The sequence below is a fragment of the Schistocerca gregaria genome, chromosome 2, assembly GCF_023897955.1.
Source record: "Schistocerca gregaria isolate iqSchGreg1 chromosome 2, iqSchGreg1.2, whole genome shotgun sequence".
Taxonomy (NCBI): Eukaryota; Metazoa; Arthropoda; class Insecta; order Orthoptera; family Acrididae; genus Schistocerca; species Schistocerca gregaria.
The window spans coordinates 412,941,967-412,966,875 of record NC_064921.1 but is presented as its reverse complement, the minus strand read 5'-3'; the positions used below and the strand labels follow the sequence as shown (position 1 = coordinate 412,966,875).

Below are 24,909 nucleotides of genomic sequence, written 5' to 3'. Positions count from 1 at the left end.
ATTCGGAGTGGGGATTTATTGGAATTTACTAACTATTCCACAAATAGAATCAAGAACGGCTGCCGACATGATAATTTAGAAGTAGATATCTTCTGTGCAGCGATGCAGCTTAAAAACAGTTAACAAAGGCAAGGCCTCCGGTCAATGTATACTAGTCAGATTCCTTTCATAGTACCCCGATACAATAGCTCCATACTTAGCAGCCATATACAACCGCTAACTCTTAGAACGATCCATGCCTAAGGACTGGAAGATTGGAGAAGTCAAACCAGTACCAAAGAAAGGAAATAAGAGTAACCCGCTGAATTACAGACTCGTATCACTAACGTCGACGTCGATTTGCAGTAGTATTATGGAACTTATATCGTGCTCGAACATCATGAATCATCTCGAAGAAAATGATTTATTCATAGACAGCAAACACGTATTCAGAAAATATCGTTCATGTGAAACACGACTAGCTCTTTATTGGCACGAAGCAATGAGCGATGTCGACAAGGAACGTCAAATTGATTCCATTTTTTAGATTTCCAGAGGGCTTTTGACACCGTTCTCACAAGCGACCTCTAATTAAACTCCAGAATCTGATTTTCACTCTGCAGCGGAGTGTGCGTTGATATGAAGCTTCCTGTCAGATTAAAACTGTGTGCCGGACCGAGACCGAATTCGGGACCTTTGCCTTTCGCGGGCAAGTGCTCTACTATCTGAACCTGCAAGGTTCGCAGAAGAGCTTCCTGTGAAGTTTGGAAGGTAATAGACGAGGTACTGGCAGAATGGAAGCTGTGAGGGCGGGTCGTGAGTCGTGCTTGGGTAGCTCAGATGGTAGAACACTTGCCTGCGAAAGGCAAAGGTCCCGAGTTCGAGTCTCGGTCCGGCACTTAGTTTTAATCTGCCAGGAAGTTTCTAATTAAACTACCTGCTATAAAGTATCATCCCAGTTCGGTCGATTGGATTCGTGTCAGAAAGGTCACAGTTCCTAATGAACGACGGAAAGATCGAATAAAACAGAAGTAACATCTGGCGTTCCCCAAGGAAGTGTTATAGGCCCTCTGTTGGTCCTGATCTTCATAAACGATTTGGCAGACAGCCAGAGGAGCCCTGTTAGATCTTGTAAAGTCATTAGATAATACGAATTGCAAAATTATCTAGACGAGATATCTATATGGTGCAAAACACGGCAATTGACTCTAAATAAAGGAAAGTGTGAAGTTATTCACATGAAAACTAAAAGGAAATTACTAAATTTCAGGCCGGCCGGAGTGGCCGAGCGGTTCTAGGCGCTTCAGTCTGGAACCACGCGACCGCTACGGTCGCAGGTTCGAATCCTGCCTCGGGCATGGATGGTGTGATGTCCTTACGTTAGTTAGGTTTAAGTAGTTCTAGGGGACTGATGACTTCAGAAGTTAAGTCCCATAGTGCTCAGAGCCATTTGAATCATTTGAACTAAATTTCAGTTACACGATAAATCGCACAAATTTAAAGGCAAGTGCAAACTTCCTAAATACATGAATTGGATAAAGACTAGTGGCAAAACCGCCGTAACGCGAAGAATGTGCGTCACATGGCATTCCCACTGTCTGTAGCTGAGAGCAGAAAGACAGTTGAAGTGGTGTAGTGAGATGCAACGGCTGTGTTTGAGTCAGCTGCAGTGTGTACTCTCTGAAACTGCGGAAGGCCAGGTCGAGTGTTCTAACAGTATGTTTAGGAAACACGAACTACGTTCGTGAATGAAGACTGGATTGGCACGTGGTAGGAACGCACTACAGTGTTTCCTTCTGGCACTGCATCCCATCATCCTTCTACGTGCATGGGCGGTGAGATAAGGGCCCGGGTTCGATTCCCAGCTGGGTCGGAGATTTTCTCCGCTCAGTGACTGAGTGTTGTGTTGTCCTAATCATCATCACTTCATCCCCAAGTCGTCGAAGTGGCGTCAAATCGAAAGATTTGCACCCGGTGAACGGTCTATACGACGGGAGGCCGTAGTCTCACGACATTTATTTTTATGGGGGTAGGAGATACTGGGATGTCCATCGTATTCATCCGATATAAGCCCGTGCGATTACGACCTGTTCGCCAAAATGAAAGGACCTTTTCACGGCTCGGGCTGCAACACAACAGAAGACATTATCCGTGCCACAGGGTGGTCCTTCCAAGATTTCGACAGAGGTGAATGCGGTGTTAGTGAACGACGCTTTCTATCTTTGTGCGGGTAGGTGATCGAGATGAGGGACGATTATACTGCGGACATGTAATACGGTGAACGTCTGTCAGTAACGTCTGGTACGAATTATAACGATGTTGCCACCCTTTTTTATCTAACCCACGTACTCAGGGACTAAGACAACGAATAACTTAAATCGGAACTATCACACAGATAATGTTGTGAGGACAGCAAACGAAAGACTATGACTTGTTGGCGGAACACTTAGAAAATGTAAAAGATCTAGTAAAGAGACTGTTTACACTACACTTGTCTGCCCTGTTCTGGAGTATTGTTGTGCAGTGTGGGATCCGCATCAGATAGGATTCGCGGAGAACATTGAAAAAATTCAAAGAAGGCCAGTTCGTTTTTTTTATTATCGCGAAATAAGAGAGAGTTCCTCGGCTGTGATACACCAATTTGGGTGGCATTCATTGAAACAAAGACGTTTTTCGTTGCGGTAGGACCGTCTCATGAAATTTCAATCACCAACATTCTCCTCAGAGTGTAAAAGTATTTTGTTGGTGGCCATGTACATACGGAGAGTTCTTCTTGTCAGCTGTTCGAGAGTGGAAGTGTAGACAAGTAGCTTAAAGGTGGTGAACTCTCTGGCAAGCACTTACTTGTGAACTGCAGAGTAATCATGCAGATATTGATGATACAGATGTAGACAATATTTCATAGTTAAATCAATGGCGGCTCGTAACCGCACATCCGCAATTACGTCGCAAACTGCTCATTTCCGGACCCGAGCTCACTCGAACGCTTTTTGCTTCTGTTATTGTGTACGTTCACCTGTGTTAGTTTTCGCTATAAATTCTGAGACATCATTTATATACCTATTTAATCTAAGAAAAATATACCGACAAATTTCGAGCTCAGCATTTCTTCAGGAACAGGCTGAGACTACGCTCTGACAGAAGCAATGGTGTACCCATATACACATATACAGATGGAAGTATTATCGCATACACAAGGTAGAAAAGGGCAGTGCATTGGCGGAGCTGTCATTTGTACTTAGATGATTCATGTGAAAAGATTTCCGACGTGATTATGGCCGGCAGACTTTGAATGCGAATTTGTAGTTGGAGCTAGACACATGGGACGTATTAATTCCAAAATCATTACGCAGCTCAATATTCTGCCTTGCACAGCGTCAAGAGTGTGTCGAGAATACCACATTTCAGGCATTACCTCTTACCCCAGACAACACAGTGGCTGACAGTCTTCGCTTAACGATCGAGAGTAGTGACGTTTGCGTAGAGCTGTCAGTGCTAACAGACTACCAACACTGCGTCAAATGACAGCAGATATCAACGTAGGACGTACGAATAATGTATCCGTTAGGAGAGTATAGCGAAATTTGGCGTTAATGGGCTATGACAGCAGACGACTGACGTAAGTGATTTTGGTAACAGCACGATATCGCCTGCAGCGCCTCTCCTGGGCTCTTGACCATATGAGGCGGACCCTAGACGACTGGGAAACCGTGCCCTGGTCAAATAAGTCTCCATTTCAGTTGATAAGAGCTGATATTAGGGTTCGAGTTGGCGCAGACAACACGAAGCCATGGACCCAAGTTGCCAACAAGCCACTGTGCAAGCCGACGGTGGCTTCATAATGGTGTGGACTGTGTTCATGTTTAATGGACTACGTCACTACGTGCTCTGATCCAACTGAACAGATGTTCGGCTACTTGGAGACCATTTGCAGCCATTGAGCGGTGAAATTTTTGTGGGTGACAAGAACATGGTGGACAACTCGAGCGAGTGGTTTGGTCATCCAGATCGTCCGTAATGAATCCCATCACCCGTTTATGGGACATCGAGAGGTCAGTTCATGCACAAAATCCTGCAGCGGCAACCCTTTCGCAATTATGGGCGGCTATAGAAGCACCATGGCTCATTATTTCTGCAAGGGACTTCCAACGACTTGGTGAGTCTATGCCATGTCGAGCTGCTGCACCATACTGGGTAAAAGACTGTCCGACACGATATTAGGAGATATTCCATGACTTTTGCCACCTAAGTGTATATTGGAGCCCGTGTCTGTCATCGTACAGCGCTACAGACTGTCAAAACAATGAGAAATTTTGGAAATTTGTCGTAAGTCCAGTGGTACCAAACTGCTGAGGTATCGGTCCCTAAGCTTACACACTACTTAATCTAACTTAAACTAACTTACGCTAAAGAGAATACACACACCCATGCCCGAGGGAGGACTCGACCCTCTGACGGAGGGAGCCGCGTGAACCGTGTCAAGGCGCCTTAGACCACACGTGGCAAAAGTAATGAGAGAAAAGTCCTGCTGCTACGCCATCTCTTCGGCAACAATGATGACTCTTAACGTTAGACTCCTCGCCGTAGATAGGACAGTATTCAGGTCGTTAAATGGCATCTGTGGGTTCTTGCCCACTCGTCGCTAATAGGGTGCCTACGGGATGCAGCGTTCCCGGAATGTACACAACAATTTCAAACAAACAACATTAGAAGTGAAACTTCCTGGCAGATTAAAACTGTGTGCCCGACCGAGACTCGAACTCGGGACCTTTGCCTTTCGCGGGCAAGTGCTCTACCATCTGAGCTACCGAAGCACGACTCACGCCCGGTACTCACAGCTTTACCTCTGCCAGTATCCGTCTCCTACCTTCCAAACTTTACAGAAGCTCTTCTGCAAACCTTGCAGAACTAGCACTTCTGAAAGAAAGGATACTGTGGAGACATGGCTTAGCCACAGCCTGGGGGATGTTTCCAGAATGAGATTTTCACTCTGCAGCGGAGTGTGCGCTGATATGAAACTTCCTGGCAGATTAAAACTGTGTGCCCGACCGAGACTCGAACTCGGGACCTTTGCCTTTCGCGGGCAAGTGCTCTACCATCTGAGCTACCGAAGCACGACTCACGCCCGGTACTCACAGCTTTACTTCTGCCAGTATCCGTCTCCTACCTTCCAAACTTTACAGAAGCTCTTCTGCGAACCTTGCAGAACTAGCACTCCTGAAAGAAAGGATACTGTGGAGACATGGCTTAGCCACAGCCTGGGGGATGTTTCCAGAATGAGATTTTCACTCTGCAGCGGAGTGTGCGCTGATATGAAACTTCCTGGCAGATTAAAACTGTGTGCCCGACCGAGACTCGAACTCGGGACCTTTGCCTTTCGCGGGCAAGTGCTCTACCATCTGAGCTACCGAAGCACGACTCACGCCCGGTACTCACACATTAGAAGTTTTATTTCCAGAAAGCAAACTGACAATACTTAACTTTCTTTACAGCAAATGTCGCTATCGAGAGGCGACGTGAAAACAGAACAGTTCTTGTTATACACTGAGTCCAAGGAACCAGTTGATACGGATCTGACAGCGTAGCACTAACCACGTTGCAGACTCGGGCCGATCTGTGCGCCCGAGGCTGGCAGGAGCTGCGCCTAGCGCGGCGCTGTCCGATTCCGCGCACCAGTGGCTATCGTTTCTTCACTGCCTTCTCTGGTCTTTCGTTTCGGATCTTCGTTCCGGCGTTTGTGGTTACGCCAGAATCCGTTCCAGTCAGATGCGTCAGCGTTACAACTCGCGTTCGCTTCCCAGGGTGTCATCTAGATGCAGGAGATTTCCCTCATTATTTCGATGCTCTATTAACACCTTTGGATGGGGAACATGGTCACCTGCTTCAGTTAGTTCCTCAAGTCGCTCTCGTTGAAATTGTCGCTGTTTTTTTTGTTACAACCTGTATACGGTGAGTCAGGCCTATTGTGCAGACAGCTTTTTGGAAACTGTGCGTATGATCTTTTTTTCTGGTGAAATGCGCTTCAGAAAAACCGCCAGGACGAACACAAAAGTGAACAGTAGACTGCCTGGAAGGTGCTGAAAATGGAAAAAGCTCTGCTTCAAATGGGAACATGGGAAAAATAATACCTTTGAAAAGAGCTCTCGAAATGGAACATGTTTGGTCTAAGAAGTGTTTAATATTTTGGTGAAATCATTAAAACAACCCTTCCTTGAGCTAACGATCTGAACAACGCTCACGGAGAGAGAAAGTAAGTTTACAGGATAATGAATGTTCGTTTTAATGTTGCAGTGAGGGGAAATGTCTCCTTGTAGGATAGCATTGGTACTCGAATGTTTTGCTGCAACACACTTCTGACATCGGTTGTCAACCTGTTGGAAACTGTCAGCAAACGCTTCTCGTGGAAACAATCCAAGAACCGTGGTCACCTGCCGTTGGATATGCGCAAGGTGGCTGTCGTTCAGCACCCTCTTTATTCTCCAAAGCGGGCGTCGGCAGGCTTCTTTTTGTTTCCACGCCTTGAAGAAGCCCTGAAACACGTACGCTTCGCAGACATTACGTATGACCATTGTGATACCACAAGAAGCGTTTGCTGACTTTCCAACAGCTTTGCAACCGATGTCAGAGGTGTGTCGTATCTGATAGTGATTACTTTGTAGGTCAGTAAAGGAATTTCGTTTGTAACTTTTGTTTCCTTTTTTTTATGAGACCATTCACCTAACTTTTCGGTAGCACTTCGTTGATAAAAACAGCAGCTGAGTTGTGTAAGACGAGGAGCTTCCGCATTTTCAAGAAGCTGTTTTCTCCTAAAATATGTAAGTAAAGTAACCTGGAAGGAGTTTCGACAATTTTCATTGTGATTAGTTTTAGAACTAGTCGTAGTTTATCGCTAATATACTTTACAGAAATAGCATGTAGTTGCGGCTTGCGGCTGTTGGCGTACAACTTGACTCGTTCCTCATCCCTTAGGCTCACCTACATGAAGAGATTTGTAGGATACAATGTGTAAACGAAATGTATGAACGAATTAATGACTGTGTGATTAATTTCTGTTATTTAGTATAGTTGCTAGAAAACATAATCGACATAACATCAAGTGAAGAATGGAACTGGTGTACTGCACGATTTTTAATGCAATGTGGGAGAGACGACTCGATGGTATTTGGAATGTGAGCCAGGTATTAATCTCCTGGTAACGCATTTTTCCGAAGGGAGGATGCCTGGTTATTGATTCGGAGATATAGCAGAGAAACAAAAATTACAATGGATGTTTAGTTCCTGGAAGCGTACTCAGCGTACTCATATAACGTAATTGGGTAAGGCGAGTACTCCTGATAAACCGGAGATCTTTGTTCGATTACAGGCCTGACACAAGTTTTTATTCATCAGAACGCATTAAAGTTGTCAAATCACTGAACCTGCTTCATCGAGAAATACTGTACTGCAGCCAAATCACAGCATATATCCGTTTGAAGGAAAAAAATATTGTTGTTTTTGTTTCGGAGATGAACGTGCTTATAAGCATGCATTGTGGATAAGTCCCATGTAGAGTTGCGAGGTGTCCCATGTTGTAAGGGCTTTCCCGGATTTAAGACTCTCAAAAATTATCCGTTATAAACATTGTAAAGGACGCCTAAATCCCATACATTGCAGCAGGCTCATGTAACAAGGCCGCTGGCGTGGTGTAGTACCGTGTCAGCAAAGCAAGGTGCAGGCAGCCAACCCACCAAATTCAGTAGCTAGCTGGCCTCCGATCCAGTGTATCAAGCAGCGCAGACGCATCATTAAAAGAACTTGTTACATTTAAAGCTGCCTTACTCGGAAGTCTTGTGGACTCCCACCAAGTCTGCGCCACCCGCCCATACCATCATTCCCTAGTGCTGTTGCTGCTAGTGTCTGACCAATGGTGCGGAATGATACATGATGTAAAAGGGAGTCCATTGCTTGTTCTCGGACGGCAGGCACGGACGTGAAGATGTTACAGTGTGCTAGGAGCTCAATAAGAGGATCCTCCATTGTGGTGGTCAGATGTGATCGATCAGAACCTTGACAATGAGTGTTCCTGCCCCCATGTTCTCATGCAGTCCAACATCTGGTCACTGTCACTTCCGATTGCCCCACAGATCATATCAAATGGTTCAAATGGCTCTGAGCACTATGGGACTTAACATCTGCGGTCATCAGTCCCTCAGAACATAGAACTACTTAAACCTAACTAACCTAAGGACATCACACACATCCATGCCCGAGGCAGGATTCGAACCTGCGACCGTAGTGGTCGCGCGGTTCCAAACTGAAACGCCTAGAACCGCTCGGCCACTTCGGCCGGCCGCCGCACGGATCGCTATTGCAGGATTCGACCAGCTGATCAAATAGTGAACAACAACGAGGCCGCTTTCAAACTGTCACATGCTGATAACGCTGTCTCGTGCGAGTACGCGGCACATCCATGACCTTCATAGAGATCACTCAACGTCTAGCGTTGTTCATGTCCCTTTTTCTACCCTATCGGGCCTGGTAACAACACAAAACAACAACACTATTGCACTATGGTGGCCGTTCTACTCTCAGAGTGAAATGCAACTGTACTAATTGACTTGCCCGTCAATGTACGAAGTTACATTGACATTGGACCATATCTGCTGGCTACTTCATTTTTATGTTAGGCTGTTATGTTAATGTAGTATATTTAACATTTTGAATGTTTTGTATGTGTTTAAACAAGTTCTGTAGCATTTACATTCAACGTTATGTCAGTATAGTAATTTACACTACACCGATTAACATAATTTTCTAGTTACTACAGTCACTTGTCATTTCCTTAGCAAAATAACAGCTGCTTGGAAGATTCTCGGGAATAGCGTTCGATCGTATCGTTTTGTGCCGACAGTACAATCCGACTCTACGTCCGTGAACCTTACAGGCAGTTATTACGTCGTGCGAGCCCCTAACAGCACAAAATAACAGCTGATTGGTATAAAACCTTGGGTTTATCATTGATGTCGTGTGTTGGAGTGCTATAGATGTTGACAGCCCTAGTCCCATGTTAAAGTTCCAAAATACAAATGGGGTAAAAAAGTTATGTACCTTAACCTCCATAGAATACTGAAGGTGACTCAGTACCTGCATATGGAGCGATCCGGCATCATTCTTATCTTGACCGTTGACGGACGTAAGAAACAGTCTCCATCACGCTCTCCCGCCCATACCCAAAACAAAGGCGCAGAGTATTGGCCCAGTCAGTATGTAGGATAGGATTTTTTCTGTTTTCATCTCGTCAGATATAAAGTTACTGGGATGGATTGCAGTACGACACACTCCACATACAAATTCACTGCATTTGTCCATGAGTATGGGTAAATACAAGACTTGAATGACCAGTCTCTTCACACTTTATTTCTGTTCAGACCGAGGACCACCAATCAGAACAAAAGGTTGAAATTCCTCATTTAACCTAGATTGTACCGTGCTTCCGCATTTGAAGGACAGGGGTGGTCCATAGAGCTCTTCTATTAATCCTTTGTCTCCTCTTCCATTATGGCTATTTGTCCCTAAAATGGCATTTCTGAGTAATGAAGTTGAGCCCTTTACATTCAATTCCTTCATGCTAATATATCGCGCTAATCTATAGACAAAGAAGAAATGCAAGATGAACAAAAATCAGAGCTTAGGCTTCTGTACATAACCAGAGTACGATTTACTTTCGACAGAAAAATCTAACTGAGCATTATGATACGTCCCCTTAGAAAAATTGTACACGACTGTGCTTAAACTGACACACAATAGTTTTTAGCGCAACGCAATCTGACTTTCAAAAATCCCTACGAAAGAATGGCCCTGACTAACATTAACCTATACGTTTCACAAATCACTTACGTCACAAAAATCTTCGTTACTCAAGCTACTGCAATACAGCGAGCACCACTACTGCCAGCTAAATAAAATATTCAAACTACTGAAGGCACTAACTACTGACAGGCATAGTTAGCAAATGAAAGATTTTAATAGAGAACAAACAGTGTATTTACCTTAATAGTCAAAAAACATATGATAGTTCATGACACCAATTCTTACAAATTTCATAACTCCGCCATCTCTCTCCCCACGTCCACCACTGCTGGCGGCTCGCCTCCAACTGCGCAACGCTACGCGCTGTTAGCATGCAGCTGCCGCTGCCCAACACTACAATGGCAGACAACAATGCAGACTAGCCACAGACTGCGCACAGCACAGCCAGTGATTTTTCATACAGAGCGCTATGTGGCGTTACCAATAAGAAAACCTAAACAGCCTACTTACAGCATTACTTTTCCGTTGCACGCTTATGAGCACATCAATATGAATTTTATAAACTGTTTCCCCGAGAGCTTTAAACATCGCATTTCTTATACGGCACTGTTTTTGATTTGCAGGGAAGTTGACATCTGGGCAGTGGGCTGCCTGTTTGCCGAGATGATGACGGGCGATCCGCTGTTCCCTGGAGATTCTGACATCGACCAGCTGTTCCAGATAGTAAAAATGCTTGGTATGTATCACTGCACTCTTACAGCTGCAGACTGTTACATCTAGTCTGAAGGGAAGCAGCTCGTTGAAACAAACGCTGTGTCAGAATATTGCGAAAAGGGTCGCGAGGCTGTGGAATTTTGCAGTGTTTGTACGATGTTTCTTGTAACATTAAAAACAAACTTTGATATGTTACAGATCCGCACCTACAGGTAAAGAATAGAAACAGAATTCCATAGGTGTTCTATTGCTTCTCGTGATTTATTTATACACTCCTGGAAATTGAAATAAGAACACCGTGAATTCATTGTCCCAGGAAGGGGAAACTTTATTGACACATTCCTGGGGTCAGATACATCACATGATCACACTGACAGAACCACAGGCACATAGACACAGGCAACAGAGCATGCACAATGTCGGCACTAGTACAGTGTATATCCACCTTTCGCAGCAATGCAGGCTGCTATTCTCCCATGGAGACGATCGTAGAGATGCTGGATGTAGTCCTGTGGAACGGCTTGCCATGCCATTTCCACCTGGCGCCTCAGTTGGACCAGCGTTCGTGCTGGACGTGCAGACCGCGTGAGACGACGCTTCATCCAGTCCCAAACATGCTCAATGGGGGACAGATCCGGAGATCTTGCCGGCCAGGGTAGTTGACTTACACCTTCTAGAGCACGTTGGGTGGCACGGGATACATGCGGACGTGCATTGTCCTGTTGGAACAGCAAGTTCCCTTGCCGGTCTAGGAATGGTAGAAGGATGGGTTCGATGACGGTTTGGATGTACCGTGCACTATTCAGTGTCCCCTCGACGATCACCAGAGGTGTACGGCCAGTGTAGGAGAACGCTCTCCACACCATGATGCCGGGTGTTGGCCCTGTGTGCCTCGGTCGTATGCAGTCCTGATTGTGGCGCTCACCTGCACGGCGCCAAACACGCATACGACCATCATTAGCACCAAGGCAGAAGCGACTCTCATCGCTGAAGACGACACGTCTCCATTCGTCCCTCCATTCACGCCTGTCGCGACACCACTGGAGGCGGGCTGCACGATGTTGGGACGTGAGCGGAAGACGGCCTAACGGTGTGCGGGACTGTAGCCCAGCTTCATGGAGACGGTTGCGAATGGTCCTCGCCGATACTCCAGGAGCAACAGTGTCCCTAATTTGCTGGGAAGTGGCAGTGCGGTCCTCTACGGCACTGCGTAGGATCCTACGGTCTTGGCGTGCATCCGTGCGTCGCTGCGGTCCGGTCCCAGGTCGACGGGCACGTGCACCTTCCGCCGATCACTGGCGACAACATCGATGTACTGTGGAGACCTCACGCCCCACGTGTTGAGCAATTCGGCGGTACGTCCATCCGGCCTCCCGCATGCCCACTATATGCCCTCGCTCAAAGTCCGTCAACTGCACATACGGTTCACGTCCACGCTGTCGCGGCATGCTACCAGTGTTAAAGACTGCGATGGAGCTCCGTATGCCACGGCAAACTGGCTGACACTGACGGCGGCGGTGCACAAAAGCTGTGCAGCTAGCGCCATTCGACGGCCGTGCATGTGATCATTGCTTGTACAGCCCTCTCGCAGTGTCCGGAGCAAGTATGGTGGGTCTGACACACCGGTGTCAATGTGTTCTTTTTTCCATTTCCAGGAGTGTAATTGTAGTTTTACAGTTAATGAAGTCCAAATAGAAATGCAGGCTGTCCCACATGAAAACGATACGCCTCACGCCCGAGGTTAAGGTAACAATGAACTAATTAAAAAAGAATAGATAATAATAACGTTAAAGCATGTTGTTACCTGTTTATTAGAGATACTGGAATTTGTGGCTATGGGCATCCAGGTATCGCTGACTTTACCAGCAACACACTGTAATTCTGCAGGCGTGATGTTAAAATCTCTAGTAATGTTCGGTTTAAGATCTGTGGGGATTGTCAGCATACACTTTGCTTTTCAGTGTGCTACACAAATAAAAAACATGGGATGTTAAATCCGGGTACCGTGGGGGCCAGAGGCCTATACTGACGAGCCTGTCTTCAGGGAACACGTTAGTGATGTAGATCACTCATTCGTTGGATGTGTAAGTCGTTGCTCCATCTTGTTGGCATCTGTTAATTGTGCAGAGAAATAGTCAAGGATGTCTAGATGTCTGGCTCTGTTTAAGGTGCAATTGAAAAACATGGGGGGGAATAATGCGCATGCTGGACAACGCACACTAAGTACCAATCTTCTGTGAGTGGAGAGGTTCTTCATGCACAATTTTGGGTTATCCTGCTACCATTATCTGCAGTTCTAGGCGTTTACATAACCTGACAAATGAGACCAAGTTTCATCTGGCATGAAGTAAAGCAAGGGATCCAAGTAACCGTTAGTAATTGATGTGAACAGCCAGTTACAACAATCGGATCTTTTTTCCTGATTCTCAGATTTCAACTCGAGTACCACACTCACATGGTAGGTTTTTAGTTTCATATCTTGCAGTACATAATAACGCGTTGTACGGCATGCACCAACGTGCAGCGTAACATCCTCACCGACTTGCGGGGGCTTCTCGTAATGTCCATGCGAGTTCTCACTATACTTTCAGGGCTCCTGACTGTCGGTCGCCTATTCCTCTGCACATTGTGAACGGATCGTACAGTCCTCCATTTCCTGTACCGATCTTGAATAGAACTGGTCCTGAAGAGCTTCCTGCCAGCACATTTCGCTTGTAGCAATTCTTCATGTTCTTTGATGGAGCCTTGGCTTTATATAACACTTCACATTATCAGTTCGCTGTACTAGTGCAAACTGCCTCATTTCTCTAACAACTCACAACACGAGCTTCTCAAAACAACTCACGCACGGATACACAGCTGTACTCAACAATCCGATAAAATGCAGCGTAATCAAATTTTGAGACAGTGTTGTCACTTCACAAAGCAGTTCGACCGGCGCATGAGGTGTAATGGTTTTATATGGGATAAGCTGTATAATGCTGCTGATGACTCGTACTTAAACTCAGACACGTCAAAAGAGTACAGATTCTAACTACATGTAGAATGAAACCATCATTACTTCTTCTGATTCTTCACTTTCTGTGCCGGCCGCGGTGGTCTCGCGGTTCTGGGCGCGCAGTCCGGAACCGTGCGACTGCTACGGTCGCAGGTTCGAATCCTGCCTCGGGCATGGATGTGTGTGATGTCCTTAGGTTAGTTAGGTTTAAGTAGTTCTAAGTTCTAGGGGACTGATGACCACAGCAGTTGAGTCCCATAGTGCTCAGAGCCATTTGAACCATCTTCACTTTCTGTGTTTTAAATTTTTAATTCACATTTTAAAAAAATGGTTTCTATGTCGTATTTTACGAGAACGTTACAATCAATAATCCATCCACCTTAAATGGCATTAAGACTGCTAAACTGAGCTTCGAATACATAATCCCGTATTTGACTTAGGAAGTCGGTAAGCAGATTATTACAACTAGTTGGTACATAGATCTCACCTTAATACCGATAAGATATTGTAAGAAGTATATAAATAGTTCTAACGCGTTTGCGACATCAACAATAGCAGTCAAGGAATCACATCCCCTTCTAGATTGTGACTTGTGTAACATTTTCCAGCTTCGAACAATGGAAAACCCAGGATGGAGTAATGACAATATTATGAAAACGATAGTTGCTACTCACTACATAGTGGAGATGCTGAGTCGCAGATAGGCATAACAAAAAGACTGTTCATCAAAGCTTCTGGCTAAACAGACCTTCATCAGAATAGACACACACACACACACACGACCGCAATCCTCGCTGCCAACGCCTGGCCCGTGGTCATGTGTTTGTGAGCTCCGTCCAAGCGCGCGCGGTTGTGTGTGTGTGTGTGTGTGTGTGTGTGTGTGTGTGTGTGTGTGTGTGAGAGAGAGAGAGAGAGAGAGAGAGAGAGAGAGAGAGAGAGAGAGTCGTCTGTTCTGATGAATAGCTTTGATTGGCAGTCTTTTTCAGAAATGGTTCAAATGGCTCTAAGCACTATTGTACTTAGCATCTGAGGTCATCAGTCCCCCAGACTTAGAACTACTTAAATCTAACTAACCTAAGGACAGCACATACATCCATGCCCGAGTCAGGATTCGAACGTGCGGCCGTTGCAGCAACGGGGTTTCGAACTGAAGCGCTTAGAACAGCTCGCTCACAGCGACCAGCGACAGTCTTTTTGTCCTGCCTATATGCGACTCAGCATCTCCACTATATGGCGAGCCGCAACAATCCTTTTCATAATCATTTCCAATTTTGTTTACCTTTAACGCGGTATAGTCCCGCCATAGTGACAAATGCAGACGCATTTATGTTCTCAGAAAACAGGAGAACACACAAGTCTCAAAAACCCCTTCTGTGTCATGGCGTATTTTTCTGTGTCGTCGCTGTTATGAGCACTGTTAATTACGGCTGTGAGAGCCAAATTGCATTTGTGGAAACCGCGAGCAGCTGTGTAAGTTTTGTTATTTTTGAATGAATTAAATTTTCTACTGACTGCCATCCATAAGAGTTTCAGCTTATCGTATTATCTAAAAAATATCAATTCCTGATCAAGCTGTCCTTGTGGCTGAGAAATGCGCGCGACTGTATTTCTTACAATTCTCTTTTACATCTCGACAAATTATTGTTTCACTAAATTTACGTCACACTTTCACTATAAAAATTGTAGGCTGTCTTTCGATTGGGCGCTTAAGGAAATTAAGTGCCAAATCCCAGACGAACAAAAGACTATAAGAAATCGTGCTTTGCATTAGTATTCGCGTACCCCAGGTTCAAATGGCTCTGAGCACTATTGGACTTAACATCTGAGGTCATCAGTCCCCTAGAACTTAGAATTACTTAAACCTAACTAACCTAAGGACATCACAAACATTCATGCCCGAGGCAGGATTCGAACCTGTTACCGTACCCCAGGAAAGAACCATGGTCTCTACATGTCGAAAGCAAAAAAGAATATCGTTTTGATTTCCAGCTTACGTTTTGGTAAGTAAGGCTGATGAAGGAGCAAATAAAATGAAACCTGGGATGATCAGTTTCTGCAGAAGTGTTTTTCTACCTGTGGGCGACTCCCAGACTGGTCGCAAAGTCTTGTTGGGGGGGGATCGCGGTCGCAGGTGGAAGCACTCGCGGCAAGGCAGATAGCATATGTTTCTTGACGATCATTTGCTATGGTAGAAATGTCACACAGAAGTGACAAAGTTTCCTGAAAGTACATTGTAAAGTCTCGCACGTTAAATTGTGGTACTTACTGTTGAGCACTTCAAATACGCAAAGAGTTGCAGCGATGAGAAGTGATACGATGTGCGTCGAACTCATTCGACACCTGCGGTACTGAACTAGGTCGGCGAAGGGCACTATAAGTCATGTACAGACTGTATTCACAATTTCAGCTCTTCGAGGTTGAGGGGGAAGGACTACATTAACTTCTGGGTGGGAACGGCAGTGCGGAGGCAGCGTCTTGTGCAGTACTGAGAACTTAATTCCGTGCCGGTCACCAGCTGTGGCAAAAATGTCACACGAAGCTGTAGTTCCCGAAAGCTCATTTAAAAGAAGCTGATGTTGAAATGTGATACAAAATGGCTGCATATTACGGGCAAGACTTCGCACTACGCGTGCTAGAACGCATTTCAGTTAGCGTGCTTCGAACCAAACAATACATCGTTAGGACTGGCAGCAGTGAGAGAAGGTAATTTCCATCGAGCCGATCACGGACGCTTGAGCTCACCTCAGATCGTAATGGACACTACGTGTGTTAGCTTTGTTTCTGTTTTCGCAGCTCTGTGGCTTCATCGGGATTCTCAGAAAACCGTCGTTGTTTGTCGCTTGGTTCATTTCTCAGCCGGCCGTGGTGACCGAGCGGTTCTAGGCGCCTCAGTCCGGAATCATGCGACTGCCACGGTCGTAGGTTCGAATCCTGCCTCGGGCATGGATGTGTGTGGTGTCCTTAAGTTAGTTAGGTTTAAGTAGTTCTAAGTTCTATGGGACTGATTACTTCAGATGTTATGTCCCATAGTGCTCAAAGCCATTTCATTTTCATTTCTTTCGTGTTGTTGATTGTGACTGGCATGAAGTGAATCATTGTTAAGTTAATAGTGCTCTCTAAAAGAACTGAAAAATATATTCTAAAATTATTTATTATGAAACAAACCAAAAATTCTAGAAATTAATTAAAATAGAAATGTCTTCTTTTGTAACTGGATGTGCTTAAACGAATCAACCAACCGTAGTATAAAAAACATAAACAAACAAACACACACCGTCCGAACAGGCCCTAAAGACCCAACGGTACCGACCGACCGCCGTGTCTCCTTAGCCCTTAGGTGTCTCTGGATGCTGATATGGAGGGCATGTAGTCAGCACACCGCTCTCCCGGCCGTTGTTAGTTTTCGTGGCCGGTGCCACCATTTCTCCATCAAGTAGCTCCTCAGTTGGCCTCACAAGGGCTGAGTGCACCCCACTTGCCAACGGCTCTCGGCAAACCCGGACGGTAAGCCATCCAAGTGTTAGCCAAGCCTGACAGCAGTTAACTTCACTGAAATGGTGTTACCACTGCGACAAGGCTGTTGGCAATAAAAGAACAGACCTAAGAGAAAAGAAATTTATTTTTGTTAAAATTGCGTAATTCATTGGTTAATATTAATTCTGAACTGAATAGAACGTATATTGTTTTGTAATAAATACACTGTGTTAACGACGAATAAACGCAAAACCTGAAAACTGTTTTCAGAAATAGATCGATTACTAGATGAACAAGATCCGATTAATAACTGAGAAATTCAAGAAAAAATCTATTTCTCTACAAACTGACTCTACAGTGAGGCCTCAGTTAACGACATCAGCTTCTAATTCCAGAACTCGTGTCAATACCTTTTCTTTGGAAATTCACCTGATCTCTGTGTGGTAAAGATTTTGATGGAGCGAATGCATGTCTTCACAAATGATTCCAAACGGTCGGATTTGCAGAGATTTGCCTGTAACAGAATTCACAGCTTTGGTTACCCCTTTGAGCACATCATTTGAATCAGAAGGCAAAACATTAGATGCCACAGCTTGTCCGTGAAGAAAGTAGTGTGTCTACATGAAACATTTGGCATTATTGATTTTAATTTCGCAACGGGCCCACTTTTATTGCCTGTCATAGCCAGTGCCAACACTGCAGATGGCGATGCATTTTGTCCAATCAGTCTCGCAGCTACGAGTTATTTCTAAAAACATGTAAAAACACTGATGAGTAGAGTTCTGGAAGTGCTTTGAAATGTCTTCCATTGTACTTTCCTCTACGCCAAAGCGCATAAATTGACATCAATAATGCACACAGTATGAAGCATCAGTAGCTTCATCACAGACGGGTCACCATCAACAGTCTCACAAGCCTGCACTTCATGAGACACTGCGGAGAGGTTTTGTGTTTAAACCACGACACTGGCCCAAAGTCTGGTGAGCCACCATCTCTCCTCCCCTCGCCAGCCAAATACTGGCAGTGATAGTTTTTACTGTTACCAAGATTCGAACCGGCCTACTCCCAGGACGAGCGCCACCGCATAAGCTACCTCGGTCCCGGAGGGAGGTCGGACTGTATCTGGATGGCGCTGTGGTTAACGCAGCTGCCTTGCAAGTGCGAGATCCTAGGTTCGAATCCTAATCCAGCATTAATTTTCACTCGTCGTCGCTGACATCAATAATTCCTTCCCTTCCCTTTTCTTTACCCCCCCCCCCCCCCCAACTTGAAATTACATCGTACTTCCTTGGAATATTTAGTTGAGAAGAAGAGCCGCTTATGCTTTGAAGGTTTCTTACTCTCACGTGACAATACTTCAGCTCAAGCTACAAATTGAGGTTCATTACTCATGACATTAAAATCATGCTTCAAGTAACTGTCGTCATAGAGGCCATTTTTTCCCATCGGATTCGCTTCCGCCACTGCCACTTGTACGAGACGTGGAGGGCTGGGCACATCTATTAAGAAAGATTTCCACTTTACGCTCGCTCTGAACTATGTGCAGAAACACAATAATCACTGAAATGCCCTCTAAACCTGCTGGGCAGAACAGGTAATTAGGATTGTTGCAAGGGCCAAATAAGGTTGTGGTCAGTTTCACCTTCTAATTGTAAGTTAATAACACATTTACAACCAAAGCGGCACATAGCCGAACCTTTACCAAATGCAACTCTTCCACTGCTGAAGGCCTCCAAACAAGAAATCTTAAAAATCAACAAGATATACCTTGCGAGGTGGCGCAGTGGTTAGCACACTGGACTCGCATTCTGGAGGACGACGGCTCAATCCCGTTTCCAGCCATCCTGATTTAGGTTTTCCGTGATTTCCCTAAATCTTTTCAGGCAAATACCGGGATGGTTCCTTTGAAAGAGCACGGCCGATTTCCTTCCCAATCCTTCCCTAACCCGAGCTTGCGCTCAGTCTCTAATGACCTCGTTGTCGACGGGACGTTAAACACTAACCACCACCACCAATCAACAAGGAAAAAATGCAGTTAAAATAGCAAATAAATTAATTAAAAAAACAAATATCACAGCTAGGTGGAAAGCCACGAGGCAAAGTAGATAGAACAAACATATGCAAGGTGCAATACAAATGTCTGAAGGCCACAATTAAATTTCAAAATTTTAAAATATATTACCATAATCTTTTCAAGGCGGAATGCCGCAATGTTTAAGCTTGAAAGACAATGTTAAGAATAGTGTAGAAAGGCTGAAAGCCTACAATAAATTTTCCAAATTTTATATATATATATATATATATATATATATATATATATATATATATATATATATATAACCGTAAGCCTTAAATTTTAAATAGCTGAAAACAGATAATTAAACACCGGTGGGAAAGACACTATAGACAACGGCACTCAGAAGCCTGCAGATAGGTCGGTCTGCCGTTGTTCACTTACGTCAGACAGGTGGTGAGCCCAGCTACACTTGATCAGTCGGAACCCAACCAGGGGACAGCCACGGACCGACCGACACAACGACTTGCTTCCCATCAATCAGTACATGAGAACCCAAACAAAAAAGGTTACGTACTTGATAATCCACACTGATTTATGTATTTGCTGTCAAAATTACACACCATGTTGGACAGCGACAACAGGTGAGGAAAGGACGGTGCCTAAGATTACGTTAGTGGCCAGGGCAAGTAACCGGAACACTAACGGCCACAAGGCAGTAAATTCCGCAGGTACACTTGAATTTGAAATACGGTAATATAGTTAACTTCACCCAAAAAGAACACTGCCTGAATTTACGTCAGTGGCCAGGTCAGGTAAGCAGAAGACTAACGGCCACAAGGCAGAAAATTCCACTGGTGCACTCGAATTGTAGTCAACCAATATGGTTAATTGCAACGCATGGCGGCTGAATTTCAGCAGCAGAAACGCTCAGTGTTGCTCACAGGAAAACCTCCCCAACAGCGGACCACCGAAACGAACCACCACAACATGAATTGACGTGGCTTGGGTAGTTGAAACCACTAATCAACTCTGACATCCTGGGTCGGTGAACCACGAAGCTCATAGCGATCAGACACACACGCTCCGACACTGCGCAGGGACCGGCAGCGGACCCAGCCAACTGCACCGCGCGGAGATAACTTGCCTGGTCCACAGCAACCGACCGACTTGTCTCAGAATGCCGACAGCATCTAAAATCGTCGTCAGTGGAAATAAAGGCAACTACACACAAAATCCGACAAACACTGCACGAGGACCTGAACGATGCCCAACAGTCACTAAGTACGCACGAAGACAAATCGAGAGTCGATGCATACACACACAGCCGACTCATGAACGATCGGCGAGCCAAAACGCGTCGTCTGGTAGGACGACCGACCGACGATCCACCTAGACCGTGGCCCGGCTCAAGTGATGCGTGGCGGCAATGGTCGGTCGAGCCATGTCGGCGCAAACCTCACTGCTCCAACACGACTGCACTGGTGCCGCTTCGCAACTCGCCGACTGGCAGGTCCGGACTGCGCTCCAGACGCCTTCCAACTGACTGCAGACTCGAACTCCGATCCGAACTGGTCTACGACAACAACGGGCGGGAAGTAATATCAATATACGAAAGGGGATATATCGATATGCGCTGCTAGCGTCGGTCACAGTCAGGCAAAGCAGCAACTCAGTGACAGTAGTAATTTAAATTAACGTAGTGAGGTGGAAGTAAGTTAAAAACAAGGTTTAAAAAATATATATTGGAGACCCAAAGAAACTGGTTGTTGTTGTTGTTGTTGTGGTCTTCAGTCCTGAGACTGGTTTGATGCAGCTCTCCATGCTACTCTATCCTGTGCAAGCTTCTTCATCTCCCAGTACCTACTGCAACCTACATCCTTCTGAATCTGTTTAGTGTATTCATCTCTTGGTCTCCCTCTACGATTTTTACCCTCCACGCTGCCCGCCAAAACTAAATTGGTGATCCCTTGATGCCTCAGAATATGTCCTACCAACCGATCCCTTCTTGTGGTGAAGTTGTGCCACAAACTTCTCTTCTCCCCAATCCTACTCAATACTTCCTCATTAGTTATGTGATCTACCCATCTAATCTTCAGCATTCTTCTGTAGCACCACATTTCGAAAGCTTCTATTCTCTTCTTGTCTAAACTATTTATCGTCCATGTTTCACTTCCATAGTTGGCTACACTCCATACAAATACTTTCAGAAAAGACTTCCTGACACTTAACTCTATACTCGATGTTAACAAATTTCTCTTTTTCAGAAACGCTTTCCTTGCCATTGCCAGCCTACATTTTATATCCTCTCTACTTCGACCGTCATCAGTTATTTTGCTCCCCAAATAGCAAAACTCCTTTGCTACTTTAAGTGTCTCATTTCCTAATCTAATTCTCTCAGCATCACCCGACTTAATTCGACTACATTGCATTATCCACGTTTTGCTTTTGTTGATGTTCATCTTATAGACTCCTCTCAAGACACTGTCCATTCCCTTCAACTGCTCTTCCAAGTCCCTTGCTGTCTCTGACAGAATTACAATGTCATCGGCGAACCTCAAAGTTTTTATTTCTTCTCCATGGATTTTAATACCTACTCCGAATTTCTCTTTTGTTTCCTTTACTGCTTGCTCAATATACAGATTGAATAACATCGGGGAGAGGCTATTGAATAACATCGGGGAGAGGCTACAACCCTGTCTCACTCCCTTCCCAACCACTGCTTCCCTTTCATGTCCCTCGACTCTTATAACTGCCATCTGGTTTCTGTACAAATTGTAAATAACCTTTCGCTTCCTGTATTTTATGCCTGCCACCTTTAGAATTTGAAAGAGAGTATTCCAGTCAACATTGTCAAAAGCTTTCTCTAAGTCTACAAATGCTAGAAACATAGGTTTGCCTTTCCTTAATCTTTCTTCTAAGATAAGTCGTAAGGTCAGTATTGCCTCACGTGTTCCAGTATTTCTACGGAATCCAAACTGATCTTCCCCGAGGTCGGCTTCTACTAGTTTTTCCATTCGTCTGTAAAGAATTCGTGTTAGTATTTTGCAGCTATGGCTTATTAAACTGATTGTTCGGTAATTTTCACATCTGTCAACAACTGCTTTCTTTGGGATTGGAATTATTATATTCTTCTTGAAGTCTGAGGGTATTTCGCCTGCTTCATACATCTTGCTCACCAGATGGTAGAGTTTTGTCAGGACTGGCTCTCCCAAGGCCGTCAGTAGTTCCAATGGAATGTTGTCTACTCCGGGGGCCTTGTTTTGACTCAGGTCTTTCAGTGCTCTGTCAAACTCTTCACGCAGTATCGTATCTCCCATTTCGTCTTCATCTACATCCTCTTCCATTTCCGTAATATTGTCCTCAAGTATATCGCCCTTGTATAGTCCCTCTATATACTCCTTCCACCTTTCTGCTTTCCCTTCTTTGCTTAGAACTGGGTTTCCATCTGAGCTCTTGATGTTCATACAAGTGGTTCTCTTATCTGAAAAGGTCTCTTTAATTTTCCTGTAGGCAGTATCTATCTTACCCCTAGTGAGATAAGCCTCTACAACCTTACATTTGTCCTCTATCCATCCCTGCTTAGCCATTTTGCACTTCCTGTCGATCTCATTTTTGAGACGTTTGTATTCCTTTTTGCCTGATTCATTTATTGCATTTTTATGTTTTCTCCTTTCATCAATTAAATTCAATATTTCTTCTGTTACCCAAGGATTTCTACTAGCTCTCGTCTTTTTACCTACTTGATCCTCTGCTGCCTTCACTACTTCATCCCTCAAAGCTACCCATTCTTTTTCTACTGTATTTCTTTCCCCCATTCCTGACAATTGTTCCCTTATGCTCTCCCTGAAACTCTGTACAACCTCTGGTTCTTTCAGTTTATCCAGGTCCCATCTCCTTAAATTCCCACTTTTTTGCAGTTTCTTCAGTTTTAATCTACAGGTCATAACCAATAGATTGTGGTCATAGTCCACATCTGCCCCTGGAAATGTCTTACAATTTAAAACCTGGTTCCTAAATCTCTGTCTTACCATTATATAATCTATCTGATACCTTTTAGTATCTCCAGGGTTCTTCAATGTATACAACCTTCTTTCATGATTCTTGAACCAAGTGTTAGCTATGACTAAGTTGTGCTCTATGCAAAATTCTACCAGGCGGCTTCCTCTTTCCTTTCTTAGCCCCAGTCCATATCCACCTACTACGTTTCCTTCTTTCCCTTTTCCTACACTCGAATTCCAGTTACCCATGACTATTAAATTTTCATCTCCCTTCACTATCTGAATAATTTCTTTTATTTCATCATACATTTCTTCAATTTCTTCGTCATCTGCAGAGCTAGTTGACATATAAACCTGTACTACTGTAGTAAGCGTGGGCTTCGTATCTATCTTGGCCACAATAATGCGTTCACTATGCTGTTTGTAGTAGCTTACCCGCATTTCTATTTTCCTTGTCCTGCTGGAATTGTCGAAGTCCGTAATGGACATGAACGGATGCAGATGATGAGATAGGATACTTACGTACATGTCACCTGTCAGAGACGTATGCAGACGTATCAGGGGTCCCATATCACGACAGCTGCACACTCCCCATACCATTACAGAGCCTCCACCAGCTCGAACAATCCCCTGCTGTCATGCAGGGTCCATGGATTCACGAGGCTGTCTCTATACGCGTACAAGTCCGTCTGCTCGATAAAATTTGAAACGAGACTCGTCCGAACAGGCAACATGTTTCCAGTCATCGACAGTCCAATGTCGGTGTTAACGGCCCCAGGCGAGGCGTAAAGCTTTGTGTCGCGCAGTCATCAAGGGTACATGAATGCACCTTCGGCTCCGAAAGCCCTTATCGATGATGTTTCGTCGAATGGCACGCTGACACTTGTTGATGGTCCAGCGTTGGAATCTGCAGCAATTTGCGGAAGGGTTGCACTTGTGCCATGTTAAACGATTCTCTTAAGTCGTCGTTGGTACCTTTCTAGCAGGATCTTTTTACAGAGATGTAAGAGGTTTGATGTTTTACAAGGTTCCTGATATTCGCGGTACACTCGTTTGATGGCCGTACGGGAAAATCCCCACTTCATGGCCACCTCGGAGATCATGTGTCCATCGCTCGTGTGTCGACTGTAACACCACGTTCAAACTCGCTTAAATCTGGATAACTTGCCATTGTAGCAGCAATGTCCGATCTAACAACTGCTCCAGACATTTGTTGTCTTATATAGTCGTTGCCGACCGCAGCATATATATATATATATATATATATATATATATATATATATATATATATATATATATATATATATTAGCGGCCTCAGTAGTCATTAGACATCGTGAGAGAGCAGCACTTGTCATACGTCTGTACGCGACATTCCCACACTTCTAAACATTCCTAGATCTACTGTTTCCGGTGCGACAATGAAGTGGAAACGTGAAGGGACACGTACAGCACAATAACGTGCAGGCCGAGCTCGTCTGTTGACTGCCAGAGACCGCCGACAGTTGGAGAGGGTTGTTCCAAACTGCATCATAATCAACTGCAAGTACTACGACAGTTTGGTAGGAGGTGAGAAAACTTGGATTTCATGTTCGAGAGGCTGCCCATAAGCCTCACATCAAATGCCAAACGACGCCTCGCTTGGTGTAAGGAGCGTAAACATTGGACGATTGAAAAGTGGAAAAACGTTGTGTGGAGTGACGAATTACGGTACACAATATGACGATCCGATGGCATGGTGTGGGTATGGCGAATGCTCACGCAGTACTACTGTGCATTGACGGTCTGGCGTGAAGGAACGTAATGCGTTAAGATAACACCATCACAGTCGTACACGAGAATCACAATAACTTTCATCATACAAGGGCTCTGACGCACTTTCGACTTTCTTGGCGACCTATAATGACGCCATTCGTTGGATTGGCGTTTCAATTTTGGCTCA

General features: G+C 44.8%; 1 protein-coding gene across 7 annotated transcripts in view; it reads left to right on the top strand.

The window, feature by feature from the left end:
* LOC126323281 (uncharacterized) overlaps positions 1–24,909 on the top strand; it is a 398,774-nt gene that overhangs the window by 240,960 nt on the left and 132,905 nt on the right. For all 7 annotated transcript variants that reach the window (XM_049994670.1, XM_049994668.1, XM_049994669.1 and 4 more), the window contains exon 5: positions 10,392–10,504. In XM_049994670.1, the coding sequence (XP_049850627.1) occupies positions 10,392–10,504 (113 nt within the window). The remainder of the gene's footprint in view (positions 1–10,391; positions 10,505–24,909) is intronic.